At 38.3% G+C, this 18988-nt stretch overlaps 2 protein-coding genes across 8 annotated transcripts; one reads left to right on the forward strand and one right to left on the reverse strand.

Moving 5' to 3' along the window:
- Positions 1–1739: 1739 nt before the first annotated feature.
- stmn4l (stathmin-like 4, like) lies at positions 1740–6884 on the forward strand. Of its 7 annotated transcripts, none has more exons than XM_084097000.1 (7): positions 1740–1872; positions 3362–3420; positions 3551–3646; positions 3767–3972; positions 4789–4980; positions 5579–5596; positions 6336–6884. In XM_084097000.1, the coding sequence occupies exons 2-7, from the start codon at positions 3408–3410 to the stop codon at positions 6342–6344; spliced, it is 534 nt and encodes a 177-aa protein (XP_083953126.1). In that variant the 5' UTR covers positions 1740–1872; positions 3362–3407; the 3' UTR covers positions 6345–6884. The 7 variants fall into 7 exon arrangements, with proteins under 7 accessions (XP_083953126.1, XP_083953122.1, XP_083953127.1 ...); XM_084097001.1 differs by having other exon boundaries at positions 1803–1882; XM_084097002.1 differs by lacking the exon at positions 1740–1872 and adding an exon at positions 2968–3052.
- A 97-nt stretch (positions 6885–6981) lies between these two features.
- il17a/f1 (interleukin 17a/f1) lies at positions 6982–8563 on the reverse strand. The gene is made up of 3 exons (XM_084097003.1): positions 8390–8563; positions 8076–8281; positions 6982–7597 (listed from the first exon to the last, which is right to left on the reverse strand). The coding sequence occupies exons 1-3, from the start codon at positions 8432–8434 to the stop codon at positions 7348–7350; spliced, it is 501 nt and encodes a 166-aa protein (XP_083953129.1). The 5' UTR covers positions 8435–8563; the 3' UTR covers positions 6982–7347.
- Between the last annotated feature and the right edge of the window lie 10425 nt (positions 8564–18988).

Below are 18988 nucleotides of genomic sequence, written 5' to 3' on the forward strand. Positions count from 1 at the left end.
TAGAAAGATAGAAATCTTTTGTAACATTATAAATGTCTTTACTGCCACTTTTTATCAACGTAATGTGTGCATGCTGAATGAAAGTATTAATTTCTTTTAAAAAAGTAGTGTGTGTGTGTGTATATATATGTATATATATAACGCCTTACTCTAATGATCAAAACTGTTTAGAACACATTTTCTACAAAAAATATAACAAAATCTATTACAAAATAACATGGAAACTATCAGTAAGGTTTGTGCTTGTATGCATGATTAGCTTCATCATCATCATCATCATTGCCTGTCAGGTCAGATGTGGACTGGAAACTGCATCATTTTGACTAGAGAATCCAGCGCACCGCTCCTGATTGGCTGGAAATGACATCATAGCAGAGTTACCATGTGATGATCAGGCTTTCCTTGCAGGCGCATTGTTTTCCTTCACCACATCCCCCCACCTTTCTCTTTTCAGTCTTTCTTTACCGCTCTGGTGCGGTTTCAGTGCACCATTTGCGAACAATACCCATTATACACCCTAACTCCTTTTTCCTCTGTCCTTCATTTCTCTGTTATTCAGTTTTAGGACCTCGTTTGCTGCATTTTTTGCTCTGTTGCCATGTGAAAAACCCTGTATGCAGGCACACGTCTCTCCACCTATAGCAGACAGCTGGATGACATCATCGTCTCCCCTCCCCCCTGCGGCCTCCTCCAGTGATCACATCCAGCGTACACCAAAACCAACAGTTTGTATGGGTGGGTGATCCTTTCTTGCACAAATTATGTGCTCATATACCATTTACTGTATTATTAACTACAAAAATGCTATCTCTTGTTTTGCATTTACCCATGTGCATTGAGTTCCTTTGTTCTATTCACTTAAGACGTTGTCTGTGTGCTTAGAGGGATGCGGTGCCACTGGGAAATAAACTAGGTACAGTATGTTCTGTTCCACCAAATACACATCCATATCAGGACCGCTGGGAGTATTTCTACCTCACCTGAGAGACCTCGGAACTGCAAACAGGTTCAAATAAGCACCTTATAAGTTTATCCTGCACATTTACAAGTCCTGTCATTAGATCCATCCAGAAACCATTCATCTGTGACATTAGAGATGTGACGTGCATAAACTTGGTAGCAAAATCAGGTTCGTTCTACAAAATGAACGCTATGTTGAACAAACTGTGTTCAAACTCCAGTAGTTTGATTTGGCACAGGACCAGAGCAACAGATGGGCCATTGACAGACTGTTCAAACAGGCCCGCTCTGCCCGCATCCAGACTGGGCATGTTGGCAAGGTTATTTTGTCATAGTCATCCACAAGACTCCAGCCATGAGTGAGTGAGAAGATGACACATAAATCCCAGTCCTCCTCCGTTTTTAGACATGACATTTCGAGCAGCTCCCAAAACCAGACCGAACTGGATTAGCACACGATGCTGCGCGTAATTCAATTCTAAACTGGAATAACCTAAAAAAGGAAATGCATCTGGGTTTCAAGCCTTGATATTTGCTCACAAATGTAGGATATATAATATTTAACATCCTTTGATAGCTCCAATTTTCAATAACAAAAAACAATACAATACTGTTTTCTGTTTACTACTAATATTACTAAATAGTGCTTCTTCTGCATGAAGCTGCATAACATGCCCTGAAATCATAACCAGTTTTCAACAAAGAGTTAACCACCCCCTATCTGCACTCCCAACCATTCCAGCCCATCAGGAGCCTGCATCCCTCTCGACCAATCACAGCGCTTGGAGGTGATGTCATGCTTTATCTAGCAGAGGTGGTGCTGATGCTGCCAGGTTGAGCATCCAAACAGCAGCAGACTGTCAGACTGAACGCAAGGGAAAGACCCTGACAGAAGATCACATCACGCTGTCGGTGAGTTAAGGTGAAATTGTATATCATAACCTGTTATTACTGTATTATGCTTTTGCAGGACAAAGGAAGACTGCTGATCTGTTGGACTAATGCGATTGAAGTTTTATTAACTATGGAAACTTCCATTTATTCGGTTTTGTTCCGTATTATGTAGGGCAGAAAGATTCTTAGATAATGTTGCACTGCAGATTTAGATTTGAGATACTTCATGCAGCCTGGGCTATTAGACGTATATGTAAATCATATATAAGCATGAATTGTTGGGTTTTGCAACTGTTTAGTCTTAATACCACATCAGAAAGCAGTTGTGCTTGAAATCATGTTGGTCTAATGCATAGTGCATTGTGAAAAATAGGAGAGTGCATTGCTTGTTTAAAAAGGGGCAAAGTGTGCATAGGTCTTGCGTTGAGCGTGCTAGTCTGCGCTGTGGGTGGTAATGAGAGGTGAGATTATATGTTGGTGTGCAAAAGGCCACGGCCCCTTTATAGAGCGGCACAACCTCTGCTTTCAAAACACCAAGCGATTATTTCGATCAGAAAGCAGTGGGAGGTTAAGAAAATGACTTGCAGCATGAGCTGCAAACAAATGCATGATAAACTTGTACGTCTCTTAGTTGAACGACAATGCTGTTGGGTTGTGCTCCAAAGCATGTTTTATTTATTACATCAGCTGTGTTGCTGGCATCAATAAAACAGGAGCTGATTTTGGGCTTTGTGTGCATGCGGTGACTTGGGAAAATGATGCACGTTCTCAAAGAATCAACATTTTTGGCCTGCATGTTAGGAATGGAGTTGAAATGTTTTATAGAATAAGCCCATGCACTGAAAATGTCACAAAGTTGCAAAGGTGTTAGCTGGTGCAGCGATCGTGAAGCGTGGGAATTGAGGGGGCACGGCGAGGACAGAGGCAGGGCGAACGAGAGAGAATGATAGAGAAGGAGCGTAGGCTGAGAGATGATCATCAACCCTGAACAAACCAGATTCATTTACGCGAACGATTGCCATCAAGTACATTACCGCTGAGTTTGTTTGTTCCTTGCTTGGTTTTTGTGGATTTGAATAGATTTGTACTTGGTATGCATATACTATGTGATTAGATGTAACTGTGTGATACTCTTACACTGCAAACAAATCGTTTTCTTTTCTTTTTAACAAGGGATTTACTTGTGAAGCAAAATTGTGTAAGGAATTAAGGCTTCTGGGAATACATCTTGATTTTTTTTTAATATTATTATTTTAAACTGTTTTATGCATTAACCAAATTAATTTTTTTTAGCTATGCTTAAAACAAAAACTTGATGCAAAATGCTTAATCTGATGGAATTTTGCCTTTATTTTTAATTTATTGCTGTATGATTTATTTATTTAGTATAAACTGTTGATTTGGGCTTGTTATTCATAATACCAGACTTTTATATGAGGACAAAGACATATCCATAAGAAGTGATTGACTGGATTCTGATTACATCATCGTTTCTCTCTCTCTATAGGACCAGCTGAGTTTGAACCGCCTTCGAGGACTCAGAAGAAGGAAAGATGACTCTTGCAGGTACGTGTACATCCACCTGCTCTTTCACACGTGATCTTGTGAGCGTTTGATCGAGCAGAAGGAATGATGTGTGAGCACATGGCATCAGTGGAATGAGCTCAAAATAACCCGGTCTCTTTCTCTGTTGCAGCATACAGAGAGAAAATGAAGGAGCTCCCTCTAGTGTCTCTCTTCTGCTCCTGCATCCTGCCAGAGCCTCGGGAGAAGCCCACCAAGAAAACACAAGGTACCTTAAAAGCCCCTTTAAAGGTCTCAAATCTAAAATCTTGTGTAATTACTGTTAGTTTAATTTGATCTAAGAATTGTAACATTAGTTACATGAATCATTGTTGATCTTTCATTTTAGATGTTGTGGACCTCAACCTGTGCATCATTAAAGACATGGAGGTGATCGAGCTAAACAAGCGGACATCGGGACAGGCCTTTGAGGTCATCCTCAGACCACCGTCTTTTGACGGTCAGAGGGAGTTTCATCCCACTTTCCCACCTCGCAGGGACCCTTCGCTGGAGGAGATCCAGAAGAAACTGGATGCAGCTGAGGAGAGAAGAAAGGTGAGGAATAAATATCATGATGGAAGATTAAGTGTGATTATTGTCGCTTTCACTTGCATATCTATAACGGAGACATAATTTGGCTAACCATATATGCATCAATTTAAACTTTACATAATAATTTTTTTAAGACAACCTCGGATAGATATTTCAAAGCTGGATATCCTCAGTGGAGTATTATTTATATACTATTATAGTTTTTATTAATATTTTGAGTTAGCTTTACTTTATATTTTCAGTTTTCATTTTAGTTTTACTTTTAGTAATTTGGATTACTTTTTGTCATCTTAATTTTGTCATTTTATTAATTTCTATATATATATATATATATAAATGTATATATTTATATAGAAATGAATAAAAAAAAAATATAAATATAAATAATATATATATATATGTATGTATATATATATATATATATATATATATATATATATATATATATATATATATATATATATATATATATATATATATATATATGTATGTATATATATATATATGTATGTATATATATATATATATATATATATATATATATATATATATATATATATATATATATATATATATATATAGCTTTAATGTATTTTAATTTCTGTTTCAGTTTAGTACTTCAAATTCAATTTAGTCATTTCAGTTTGTTGCCAAGGCCCGTTTGTCATGTTGGCTATTTGTATTTTATTTGATTTCAGGTTGGTTTCAAATACCGCAAATGATTTTGAATTATTTTCATTTTAGTAAACAATAACAACACTAGATATGTTTATAGTTGAGTCTCATATTGAGTTAGAATCTCCTGCATTATCTCCACAGTGTCAGGAAGCTGAACTTCTGAAGCACTTGGCTGAGAAGAGAGAACATGAACGAGAAGTGGCCCAGAAAGCCGTGGAGGAACACAACAACTTCATCAAGATGGCCAAAGAAAAACTGGAGCAAAGAATGGAGATCAACAAAGAGAACAGGGAGGCCCACATCGCTGCCATGCTGGAACGTCTTCAGGAGAAGGTACGGTGAATCTCGACATTTTAACCCAGTTCTATTTAAAGATGCACCACTAGTGGCACAAAAGGGAATTGCAATCTGTTTGTTCAAGTTGCTTTTTTCTAACAGTGTCTTAAATGAAACATCATCATCTCAAAGTGTGTTTGCTGTTACGACCTACGCAAACTGACTAGCCAATAAAAACGCAACATGAAATGGCGTATTGATCAACGCGACATGGTGCAAAAACTTAAAACTATACTTACCTCAAGCTCCATTTTCCAAGTTGTCCTTTTTCCCTAGCCATGACCGCATCCATATTCTCCTCTTTCGTTCCTCCTCTTTTTTCAGCGCACATAAAAACCACAACTGCCAAAGTGCGATTGATATTGCTCTGTTTGTTTACCACTAGCACATGCTGATGACGTTTCATTCTTCTATACAAACTTGCGTCGTAACCTATGATTCAATAGGTGTTAATTGGGCTTGTTTGGAAATAGGCATTCCTTTTGCAATTCTATTTGGTGCCACTAGGAAAATCTTTTCAAAGCTTTGACACTTTAGGGTTGAGATTGTTCTATTATTTAATAGTTTTTCTTCCTTTTGTCTTGTATTTTTCCAGGACAAGCATGCTGAGGAGGTGAGGAAAAACAAGGAACACATTGAAGTGGACTGGGATTAGAATCAAGAGCATTTCTTGTCCAGATTTTTTAAAGAGAATGACAAAATAAGGCCTAGCAGGTCCTAGTCATGCTAAGAAAGGCTGTGCTTCGGAATTGACAGCGATTTGAAGGCTGCGATATTATCTTGCGACATTTGCAGCAATAGATACTATATTCTTGTGTTTGCTGCAGCACAAAACGAAGTATATTGTGGATGTGGAATTGGGCATCAATTGGAAAATGCAAAGAAGTCGTTTTGTTTTGTGGATTTGTTTACCGCCAAACTGTGTAAAATGCACGAGTCATCAATCATCAATCCTTTTAGTCTTTAGTAATAGCTTTGCATGCACTGATAGGATAAAGATAATGAAGAGGCAGATAGAAACTACAGAGTAACCAAGATGTGCATTTGTGTTGTAATGCTGTGAATTAGCTGTTTGTAACATTGTGTATTCAGAGAGGTGATGTGTACTTAGCACTGTAGTTCTGCTTTGTATTTATGTCTTAGAGTTGGTTTCTCATAGAAGAATCCCAAAAAAACAGTAGAATATCTGTTAGTTACCTGACAACGTAGTGTATTAAATGTGTCCGAAATCAAAGTTTTAATGCTTGCATGCCGTGATGCACTTGATAAAACTTGTGAAAAGCCATTTGCTGTGTGAAAGTGTGGTTTTTGTCCTGATATTAATTGCTATATCTCTGAACTTTATGTTCCAGGTGCCTTGAGATCTTCCCACAACACACGCTGATCATATGGGAGAACATTGACCAAAGGACTCACTATCACGCTGAGCTTATTAGCTTGGATCATATGAGATTATGACTCTGAAACCCGATTATATGATATCATTATATCATTGTAAGGTACGATGGCCATGTTGTCAGACGAACGGAACTGGCCGGCCAGCAAAGATCCCGACGGAATCTTTACTACCTTAATCTGAGAAGCGCAGAGAAGTGTTTGTCTCTGTGACGAGCTTGTATGCCAATAGTGCCAAAAAATGAGTGAATGTGAGTGGTAACTTTGTGTGTTTATGAATATTTGGGTGACGTTTGGACGGTTTCATGTACTTTGCCCATGTGGATGCAGTCAGTTTGTCTTCTGTCCTGTCTTTAAGGCTCTATTTTTGGTAAACTGCTCAAGCTTTTGCCGCTGTACATATGTTCACTTGCCTCACGATCAGCTGGTGTCTGATTTGGCTATATAATTCTGTACAGAAATTGTGATATATTTTAGAAGCAGAGGGAATTAAAGGACTGCTGGTATAGTTTTGTCCTTGTGACTTCATTTGACCTCATTTTTAGATTTTAAATTTTTTAAAATGCTTTGTAAAAAAAAAAACAGCCCATCAGAACAAGCATTGTAGTATTCTTTTCCTCATTTATTGCAATCTTTAAAACAGTCTGGATCAATAAATAAATAAATAGTAATTTTCATACAAAAAATCCAGTAAAAATAAATAACCTACAAACACATGTTTAATGACATTAATAAATTACATTATTAGACAGATCAAGTCGGTTGAGGGTTTGAATCTGATTTTTCTGGTTCTACAAAAAAGTTTAAATATCAAAATAAAGCAAAAATAAATATCCTACATTTGCGAACACGTACTTATCTGTGATAACATAAATAAATTATAAAGTCTTAAGTCATATGCCTTAAGTTTTAGAATAGTAAGAATACCAGTGACATCAGTAGAAAACATCTACAATACGATAACTCATTTTAAACCTGCTGGTGTACATATGGATGAATGCAGGTGCATCCCACTGCGATGGTTTTGTACTCAAGTCTAAAGGAGTAGCTGTGCTTTTCTCCTCGAATTCTCCTCAAGACCATGATTTGGGTGTAAATAGGTTTGGACTGGTAATCCTGGACCTCTTTCCATCCTGATTCAGTTTCGATCAAACATCCAGTAAGAGAACACTTCGCCTCTGCGATGCTAGAAGGGTACAGGTTCTCGTCATGCGTAAACCTATGAAACAAAATGAATCGTGCAATTTTAGGTCAGCGGGTTGCAACAGTCACAATCTAATTATAAAAACAACAAAGAAGCTCTTAAAAAGAAACGTTCCAAAAGGGAATGAGGGTTGCAGCAATGAAGAGCCATTTTGGGTTCCCCAAAGAAGCTTTCAGTTCTTAAAAGAACCATTTGTTACCATCATTTTAATAATCTAAGGTCCAGTTTCACAGACAAGGCTTAGATTAAGCCAGGATTAGGCCTTAGTCCAGTTAGGACATTTAAGTAGCTTTTATAAATGCAAGTTGCTTTCAGTTAAAACAGCTCAAACGTGTATTTTAGCCTGGGATAGGGCTTAAGCCTTGTCTGTGAAACCAAGGGTAAAGAACCTTTAGTGCAATGGAAATGTTCCATGGATGTTGAAGGTTCTTCATGGAACCATAGATTCCAATTAGAACCTTTATTTTTAAGGGTATATAGGACAAGGTCTTACGTGTAGGTCCATGGAGAGATGGAGTCATTGTTTATTGATTGGATCGGTTTGGCCGCTTTGAACTCAGAATCCAATATCAACCGGTATGATGATGGATCCGATTCTTCTGATGACCTGTGGTGGCCGTTTCCTTTCTTCTGAGGATGTTTTGAAGGTGCCGCCTCAGCTCCAAATGATATCAAAACGATCCCCATCAAACAAGCCACCTGTGAAACACACACACAATGTCATTTTACACTCATTTTTGTGACTTCGGCAGCAAAAACATCAGTAATAGTTAGCAGGCCATCTTCTAACATTTCAGCAATACTCACCACGAGGAACTGGATGTTTAACGCTGATGACATTGTTGCATTCATTTTTGTCTCAAGATTTTGATCTTTTCTTTTCAGATGTCTTCTGTCAGTCTTAAGTCTAGCTGTTCTACATTTACAGTGGTAAGTGCAGTTTATATAGAGAGGCCTTGGTGCATTCGCAGCAGTGTAGGTGCATTTCCTTCCCTTTGATCTTATGTCGTCATATTTAATGCGTCAGCATAACCACTTTGAGTATTGTGACTCTACAGTCAAATATCACAATGCTTTTCTTTTGACAAATGTTTAAAAAAATGCATTGAAACAATATGATGCACTTAAAAACTTCACAATTTTGTTTTATTATGTAAGAAACAATGTAAGCACTTGCTTCTGGAAATCACTTTTCTGAGCCATTTTTTGCTCTTACTTTTCAACTAACTGGATCCGAAGTGAATTTTAGTGGACGTATTAAGTCACTGATGTCATAGCAGAACTATTGATATGTTATACGTTTGAACCCCATTGACATTCATTGGGATAAAGGATCTTCTTTTATGTTCCACAAAAGAAAAAAGGACATAAATGTTTGAAATATGATGCATTTTTCCAATTAATTTGAACCAACTGGTGAATTTTTGTGGATGTATGGAGTTATTGAGTCCAAAATGTCCAAATATGTTTTGACTTAATTGTGTACTCATCTTTTTATTTCAAAATAAATGTCATTTGGTTTGTTATTTTGTTATATAATGCAATGAAATGCATAATGCATTTTCTTTTTGGACTGAAGTGTCTAAATACATTTGTGGCCACATATAACTGTGTTTAGTGCACCTTAGCAACCAAGTTAATAACATAACCTACTTTCTCTGACAGATGTGTCACATTTATTCAGATCAGGAGGTATATATTAGTATGCTGAATTAAACTCTTGCTGCATATGATTCTGACCGCCATATTTCAGCCCCCATGTTGCCTTTTTTTAATGCTAGTGACCTCAATTGCCATAGTTTGCAAACGGAGACTTCCGCTCCAGTGTCTGTAATGGCTTGCATCTCACCGATGCGCAATTTCCCACCGGTGCTGGTTTACAACTGCGTCAGATGCGGTGCAATTGCGGTTCCTACTGAAATTTCGAAGGATTTGGTGGGGGGAGACAGGGACCGCATTTTCATGTGACTCAGAATTGATGCACTTGACAGTAACACAATAAATGTAATCTCCCAACAGTATGACAGCGCTAACTCCATGCATTTCAAATGTCAGTTTTCAATGTTCTTTTTGTTAGCATAAATATTGTTTACAGTTCATAAGCCTTTATTCAGTATAGAATTTTGGGATTTTAAAGGGACAATTCAAAAAAGTCATGCCGTTTCGAACACAAAATATCCCATTGATACTTCTTTTACCTTTCACTAAAGGAAAAAGATCATACAGGTTTAAAACGACATGACTTCATTCCCTTTAAAAAATGCCTCTGCATGTTCATCATCTTAGGCCGTTTAACCATTGGAAATGTGACGCAGGCCTCTGACCTACTTCTTGGATTTTCTCCTACTTTCATACTCATGAAAGGGATTTCAGTTAGTCAACATCTAGGAACCGGGGGCTTTCATAGTGACCCATATAAGACCACAAATTTGGAGACTCTTCAAAAGAGCTGAATCACTAACCCCAATTTACGCGCAACATATCGGCTACTTCATTTCATCACTTCATCAGTATTCCTACTCTGGATTTTTTACTACTGAAGGCATATTGTGAATATTTCTATTAGGGTTCATATTATTAACTAGATGTACCGCATGGCGGTACAAAATATGACCGCCGCTCAGGCCTGCACTGGCTTTCCACAAAAATAAATGACGTGGAGCAATTTGGCTGTATTGCGTGTTTATGTATATACCTAAAAAAAGCAGTAGTATGTGCATGTCTGTCTGTGTGTGTATGTATGTGTGTGTGTTTGTGTATGTGTGTGTCTGTGTGTGTGTGTGTCTGTGCGTGTATGTATGCGTGCGTACATGTGTGTGCGCGTGTGTGTTTGTGTGTGTGTGTCTGTGCATGTGGATTTGTATGTGTGTGTATGGGTGTGTGTCTGTGCGTGTGGATGTCAGTGTGTGTGCATGCTTGCGTTTGTTTGTATTCCTGCATGTGTGTGTGTGACAGTATCATCCTAAACCAGCAACCCTTCGCTCAACACCACCATCTACAGGCCGATGAGTGTACAGTCACTAAATGTGCACATAAATGAATTTATTTTATACCCCCCCATGGATGAAATTCTACGAAACTTAGCATACCCCCAGAGGATGTCAAGTTAATCATACACATGAAATATGGTGCAGTTCTGAACATCTCAACTGAAGATAGGGGTGATTAAAGCAGAATAATATTGCATTTTCATTTTTTATGGGAAGGGGCGCAAATCACAAATGAGTGATTATGGGCTAGGTTGATGTGGGCCCTTAAGACCAACATACCATAAAAATTTCTTCATCCTCGGTGCCACGGTTCAGGTAGTTATTTAGGAAAAACAGAATTTTTTGGGTTTGGGGGGGCCCAGCGCGGGGGGGGAGTGGCCCCCGGGGACCAAACGAAATTTTTCCGTAAAAGTCTAGTGGGGCTACATGCCCACCAAATTTCATGTTCCCCGGTGTTTCGGTGTCCCTGGTATCGTTGACGAAAAATTGACGGGGGGCCCAGCGCGGGGGGGGGAGTGGCCCCCGGGGACCAAACGAAATTTTTCCGTAAAAGTCTAGTGGGGCTACATGCCCACCAAATTTCATGTTCCCTGGTGTTTCGGTGTCCCTGGTATCGTTGACGAAAAATTGACGGGGGGCCCAGCGCGGGGGGGGGAGTGGCCCCCGGGGACCAAACGAAATTTTTCCGTAAAAGTCTAGTGGGGCTACATGCCCACCAAATTTCATGTTCCCTGGTGTTTCGGTGTCCCTGGTATCGTTGACGAAAAATTGACGGGGGGCCCAGCGCGGGGGGGGGAGTGGCCCCCGGGGACCAAACGAAATTTTTCCGTAAAAGTCTAGTGGGGCTACATGCCCACCAAATTTCATGTTCCCCGGTGTTTCGGTGTCCCTGGTATCGTTGATGAAAAATTGACGGGGGGCCCAGCGCGGGGGGGGGGTGTGGCCCCCGGGGACCAAACGAAATTTTTCCGTAAAAGTCTAGCGGGGCTACATGCCCACCAAATTTCATGTTCCCCGGTGTTTCGGTGACCCTGGTATCGTTGACGAAAAATTCAGTAGATGACAAAAAAAAAAAAAAAAAAAACTTTGACAATCCCTATATGACCGCTTTCGCTAGCTACGCTAGCGGCGGTCATAATAATCTTTTACATTTTTGAGTTAGTGTTGCCATTAGTTATGATGAATATTACACTGCAGAAAAGGATTTTGCACCTACATGTCAACTAACTCTGAATAGAGGACTGTCTGCTTAATATCTTCTAACACTTTACTTTGATGCTCCCCAACAGACATTCAACTGACTATAAGTAACTTTACCAGTACATGTCAACTTACTGTACTCACCCTAACCCTACCTGTCTTCTAAGTATACTTAATACTAAAAATACTACATAGTATTTTTTTTTCATACTATGGAAGTCAATGGCTACCGTCAAATGTTTGGTTACTCATATTTTTCTTTTGTGTTCAGCAGAAGAAATAAAAACATACATGTTTGGTTTAACTTGTGGGTGATTAAATGATGACAGAATTTTAATTTTTGGGTGAACTATCCCTTTAAATCAAAATACATTTACTCGAGAAGTAAAACAGCTTCAGTCTTGTTCACTGAAAGATTTACTAAAAGTTTGTGTTTAAAACAAGTTAAAACTGCACTGCCAGATATTTTAAGAATATACTCACATTTTAGATAACTGACAAAGGATTAATCACAAAGAGTGTGAATTAATTATATATTTTCTTGGTCTTTATTACACTTAAATTTGGGTGCACCTAAAGTTTCATATTTCTTTGACTTTGAACAGTGATTAAGATTAACTAAATTGCATAAACAGGCTTTTTTTTTTTTAAGAGCAATTTGTTATATCATCATTTGTCGTCACGGTGGTAATGCTCTTGGTTTTATTCTGCCCACTCAGTGAGTGGAAATCAAATAATATATTTTATTGTGGTCAAATTACACAATCAGTGGCCAACTGATACTGTCATGTAAAGGATCTTGATTACAGGATGCTATATTTCCTTTCATTAAAAGAAGAAATGAGGTCAGTGATTTGCTGAGTAGCTTCCGATCGCTGTGTGAATGCTATGTCATCAGTCATAAAAAACCACACAGAGAGGGTTCCCGCATTGGGTGCTGCCACATCAAAGAAGAATAGGCACAACTGTAGCATAACTCTGGGTTTAGACAAAGGGCACCCATGATAAACCTGCCTATTAACGGACAAAACATACCGACTAGTTGGAAACTTTGCAAAATGTTGCTTTATAATTGTTGTTTGTTTTTGATTGCTTAGGTGCTCTAAGCGATGTCACACGTTTTTTAGGCCAAAACATCTCCTCACTATCCGCTAGCTGCCTGTCCCCTGAACACACTGTAAAAAAACGCGGTCTCTGTAGACAGCCCAGGCTCCACAAACGGCAAGAAAAACAAACTGTCCCAGCCTGGACCACGAAACAGAACAAACAGTGTTCCAGCCAATAACCGACAAGAATGATTTGGGGGTGGGGGTTGGGGGGTTAGTGTGTGTGCACATGAAGGGGGGTGTGGGGAGTGGACCCCACAGACAACGACAACGACTAACGTTAAAAATGTATATTCTTGAGAATTTTGATATGGCCGACACACAACCAAAGAGACGACGTTCCGATGAACACATAACAAAGAAGAGGGAAAAGGAGAAGGAATGCGCGAAGTCCCGAATTTACATCGGAAAAGCGTTCAAAAGGTGGCGAGAACTCCGCCGGGCCCGGGAGAAGAGCTTCCGAAATTCAGTTTGTTTTTTCTAAATGGTTCATGACTGTTTCTGGAAGCACGGAAGGGAGGGGGAGGGGACGGGATGAGGAGGAGGGAGGGTCGAGCTAGCCTCCGTTTTGTTTGACAATACTTTGAACGTCAACAAGAAGTGACTTCACCCAACATCGCTTAGAGCAACTTTCATTTTTCTAAACAAAAAAACAAAAAAAATCTAAGGCATACTTGTCCAAATGAACTCATATTACACAGATAATAAAAGAAAAAGAAAGAAGCAACCAAATGCGGAATACTGACCAAAAAAGGAGCTGTCTTTGCAACCAAAAGTGAACGGTTATGTGGGTGGTGAAAATAGGCCTTACTTTGCACTGTTTCTCTAAGACACCGCACAGAGACACTTATCAGTGAAATCAATCTATCAAGAACACTTCTTACTTTGATGCTGGGATAATCTCCGATGCATCAGTAAACCAATAACCTACCACAGCATCTATGTGAAAATACGCGTGATGTAACATTTTGTAATGGTTTCGGCTCAGCGGAATTTCCCTAAAGAGTCTTGAGATGGCAAATGGCTTGATGAGGGTCCATCGCAATAGATAATCAACTTTCGTTATTCAAATTTGACATGTTATTGATAAAAAGTGCACTGCTTCATTTTTTTCTGCTTATTCATACAATTACAAATATTTGCTTAAGTTACAAAGAATGTACTGGTACACTGGCATATTCATTCATACATAGATATCTGAATTGTTAAACAGGTACTGATCCGAATCAAATGAGAGTAATGTAAAGTGAGTAAAAGTAATTATAACAAACCATAGCATTGACATGTCAGTAAAACTTAATGTCGACGACGAGGTCTTTCTTGTGGAGTTGGTTCCCAAGGTGGTCTAGCTCTCTTAAAATACCGTTTTCTGTGGTTAAGCTGTTTTGCGGGTGCAAACCAACTAGACATTGCTGGGATACAAGCATCCAAAAGGTATTATAGGCTAGACTTCTCAGCAACAGTATGCTTTGTCAATACATTAGAAAGCATGAAATACATGTTCATTTTCTGTTTGGTAGATGTTTATTTTGACAGAAACTGGACATTTAATTAATTTATCCATCAAGAAAAATTGTTATTCATCCATTTGGCACATTAGGATGACTAGAAATCCTTCATCACAATTATGCTTTTCAGTTGCTTTTCATTAAATTATACCAAACATTATTCATTCTTAGTCAATAAAAAGTTCAATTGAGTTCTATTTAGAACCCGAGGGTTCTTGACTCAATTTTGTAGAACGCTTTATGCCAAAAAGGTTCTATATAAGAAGAAATGTCTTAAATGATTACATAATACTTTCATGTTTAATGGGTTACTTATTGTTTTTTAAGAGATAAAGTATGTTTACAAGCTTTTTAAGTCATAAGATTTAATTAAAATTAAAAATGTCTTAAAACAAAATTAATTAATTAAAACTAAATCCATTAAATTACCCCATGAAGGTTCTATAAGTACCTGACAGAACCCTTTAAGCTTCTATATAGAACATTTTCTTCTAGAGCCAAAAACCTCACTGATAACAACATTCATTGTTCATTCAAGAGTATTAAACCAGGATAAAAAGTGGCAATCAAAAAAAGAAAAAAAGAAAAAAGAATTTCATGCACTCTGCAGGGTGTTCAATAAAAGTTTCCCAATATTTCTCCACGCATAAAACTTAAACAGACCAGATACGACCAAATAATTTCCGAAACATGACTAAAAAGATAACACAGAATCCAAAATCTTGATAACTCACCCTAAAAGCCGGATTTTTATGATTCATCATTTTTTTCCAACCGAAATTCGGTGAAATAATTCTGCAACCTTGCCAACGCAGACCGATCTTTAGTCCATAGATCAGATTACTGGCAATGATGGCAAAATGTAGGTCTTAACGTTACCCCTCACCTATCAATTGATCTGATGAACGAATCCAGGTCAGAGGTAGGCAATATTATCTATGCAATCACGATCAAGCATTGCATAAATAGATGAAGTGAACAAGAAACATTTTCACTGAAGACGAGAATAAGAAGAGGGCATTAAAGATGTTTCTGAGCTTCTTCAACGCTAAATACATGGTGAGACGACCGAAACGAGCATAGATATTTAGAGTAACTCTATTAGCTAGCCTAATGCTAACACGATTGGCTTGATTACAATGTTTGCTTCGCAAAGATTCATCTTAAAACTTTTTAGATTAAGGTAAATGTAATATGCTGTTTGCTGTTAACAGTAAATTGTCTTCATGGATGAATTTTAATGAAATATAATAGCAGATAATGATCTTTCTCTCAGGTTTTACTCTGTGCACTGGCAAGCCTCACGTTTGCCATACAAAAGCCGAATCAAATATGTGACTCTGGTTTGACGATTTCCGATGACTTCTATGGCTCTCCTTCAGAGGACAAGGGAAATGGCAACATCCACAGCCACTCACTATCTGCATGGACCTGGATGTGAGTCACAGAATCAAATTCACCAAATTCATAAGTGAATCAAAAATGATTTAGAGTTACAGAATGATGTAGATCTCTGTCTGGTTTACCCTGTTGAGAAAACAGCTAAAAAAACAGCCTAAGGTGGTTAACTGGTTTAAGCTGGATGTAACTGGTCAAGATGCTCAAGCTGGTCTCCCAGTCTGGCCTAGCTGGTGTTCAATTGGCTATCTAAAAACGTGGTCAAACCACTCTAAAACCAACCTGCTAAACCAGCTATGACCCGACTGAAAGACCAGCAAGACCAGGTAAGGTTGATATTTGCTGGGGGTTTTTTTCTTTTCTTTTTTTCAGCAGTGTAATGTTTAACGTCAACGAAAACAATTAGCAATTCTTGGCATGCAAAAAGTTACATGGAAAAGTTCCATTTCCATGTTTGGGAGGTTAACATTAAGCTAGCACTCATAGCAACTATGCTAAAGTGAAAGCATTTTAAGGTACAGGAGGCCATGCATGTGATGTTAGTGTGAAACATCAAGTAAATCAGGTGTTGGTTAGGTCTGTGGGTTTCGTATCACTGAAATAACCACCTTGTTTTCTCTTTTTTTTTAGACAAAATATTTCACAAGACAGAATACCACAGGTCATATTTGAAGCCCAGTGCAAATCAGAATATTGCACCTTTCCTACTGGTGTGGATGAGAGACTGAACTCTCTACCCATATATCAGGACATCCTGGTGCTGAAAATGGATTCAAAGAACAAGAAGTGCTTCAGGGCAACTTTTGAGAGAGTTATAGTCGGCTGTACATGTGTATGGGCCAAAACTTCCTAAAATGACTTGCATGTTTCCATGTTAGAATGAATATATTTATTTGTTCCAATAAAACTGTGACTTGTGCATTTTAATGGATTTTAATTTATTTTGTAGACAAAATAGTTTCTGATTTTTTTTTTAATATTTACATTTATTAATTTAACAGACATGTATGTGACACTTATATTTATGTAGAAATCATTTTAATGAGTATTAATAAAATATATTTAAACACGTTGATAGTTGATTGTTGTATTTGACAAATTAACAAAAACGCCAATCTATCACTGGTCCTTATATTTGCACTCTCTGTTACAAAACTGATGCCTTGAGTTAACAGTTATTTTTTTTCCTGAAAATGTTTGGTTTATAGAAAAATAATTAATAAAAGACATGTAGACCCCAAATCTAGAAAAGTTGGGACATTTTGTAAAATGCAATAAAATCAAAAATCTGTGATTTTAATAAACTGACAAAATAACTGACAGAAGTACAGTGGATTTCCAATGTTTTCACTGAACAACTTAATTGCATTTTGTAAATATAAACACATTTTTATTTTGATGGCTGCAACACACTCCAAAAAAGCTTGAACAGAGGCAAAATAAAAGTGAAAAGTTTATGGAATATCCAAGTCTTTTGAAAAAAAAACTCTTTTGAAACAGTCCACAATAAGTTGGTGAATTGGTAGGTGAGGGTATTGTGATTGAGTGTAAAATGAGCATCTCAGTCTTTGCAAGCAAAGATGGGTCATGACTCATGACTCACCACTTTGTGCCAAATTTCATGAGAGAATTATCAAACAATTCAAAAATCACATTTCTCAATGCAAGAATGCAAAGATTTTAGGTCTTTCACCAGCTACCATACATAATATTGTGAAAAGATTCAGGGAATCCAGAGAAATCTCAGTACATGAAGGACAAGGCAGGAAACCTCTGTTGAATGTTCATGACATTGCATGAGAAACCGTCATGCTACTGTTAAATATAGTAGCATGGGCTCTGGAGTACTTTGGAAAACCGTGTCATTTAAAACAGTTTAATGCTGCGTCAAGATCAAGGAATGCCATTTGAATCTCTGTTACTCAAGGAGAAAGCTATACAACTGTTCAATGCAGAGATGGAGCTGAGTTCTCAGGGCCCGAGCTCATCTCAGATGGTCCAGAAGACAGTGGAAATGTGTGCTGTGGTCTGATGAGTCCACGTTTCAGCTTGTTCTTGGGAAAAACAGACATTGAATTCTCAGTCCCAAAGATGAATGGGACCATCCAGACTTTCATCAGCAACAGGTGCAAAAGCAAACATCAGTGCAAATGGCATGGGTGTGAAGGTACCATTGGCAAGGAGACGTATTGGGATTGTACAGAGGCATATGCTGCCATCAAGATGACATCTTTCCTGGGAAGCAAGACAATGCCAGGCCTAGACACTCTACACCATAGAGAGGATGTGTTTGAATGGTCTGCTGAAAAACACTTTTTTGAATGTTGCATTTGACCATTAAAGAATAAACTTTATGAATTATAAAACACTGATCACTGATCCTTATTTGTACACTCTCCAAACCAATGTCTTGAGGTATTTTTTAAATAGTATTTGGTTTAAAAATAATAAATTAAAGGCATCTTAAATTAAAGACCTCTGTTGTACTCATCTTTCATCAAATATAGAAATTGCAAATTATACACAGATTGTAATTGTCACAGTTATGTTCAATTAGTTTGTTTTCACAGACTTTCAGTCAGTTTTCATCAGTCACGTGTTCTTTCTCAGTCATCATTTCATGATGTTCACAATGACTCATCAGATCATCCTCTTTGATAATTTGTTATCTGGTCACGTCTACGTTAAGTGTGTGTTGCTCCTCCTGCCTGTCTGCTTGCTAGCTTATTGTCATTAACTTTGTGGTGGAAATATAATCTTCGTCTGCCTTCCTGCAACCACCCATGAGAGATGACCGGATCACAAAATGGATTAAAGAGTTCAGTTTATTTTGGTGGCTCAGGAGAACCCCGATTTTTGGAGCTTCACAGTTAACTTCAGTCGCCCTGCACTCACCAGCCCTTCCAATGACGAAACCCTGAAGAATCTGTTCTGGATTGTCTTGCCCCGATCCAGGACATGGCCAGACCCAGAGCCTGTTTCACCACCTGAGACCACGGAGGAATCGTTTGGGCCCCCCACAGACGGAGAGCTACAACTTCAGCCAGAGCCTGAGGATAAGAGGACAGTGCTGACCCTCACCCCGGAAGAGGAGCCTCCTGGGCTGAGTCTGAGTCTGACCAGGGGTGTGAGCCCACAACATCAGTGGCCGATGGTATACTGGTGGAATTTGAGACTGAGGACTGGCTTATTGACTTCAGTGTG

Source organism: Abramis brama (genome assembly GCF_963993115.1).
Source record: "Abramis brama genome assembly, chromosome: 21".
Classification (NCBI taxonomy): Eukaryota; Metazoa; Chordata; class Actinopteri; order Cypriniformes; family Leuciscidae; genus Abramis; species Abramis brama.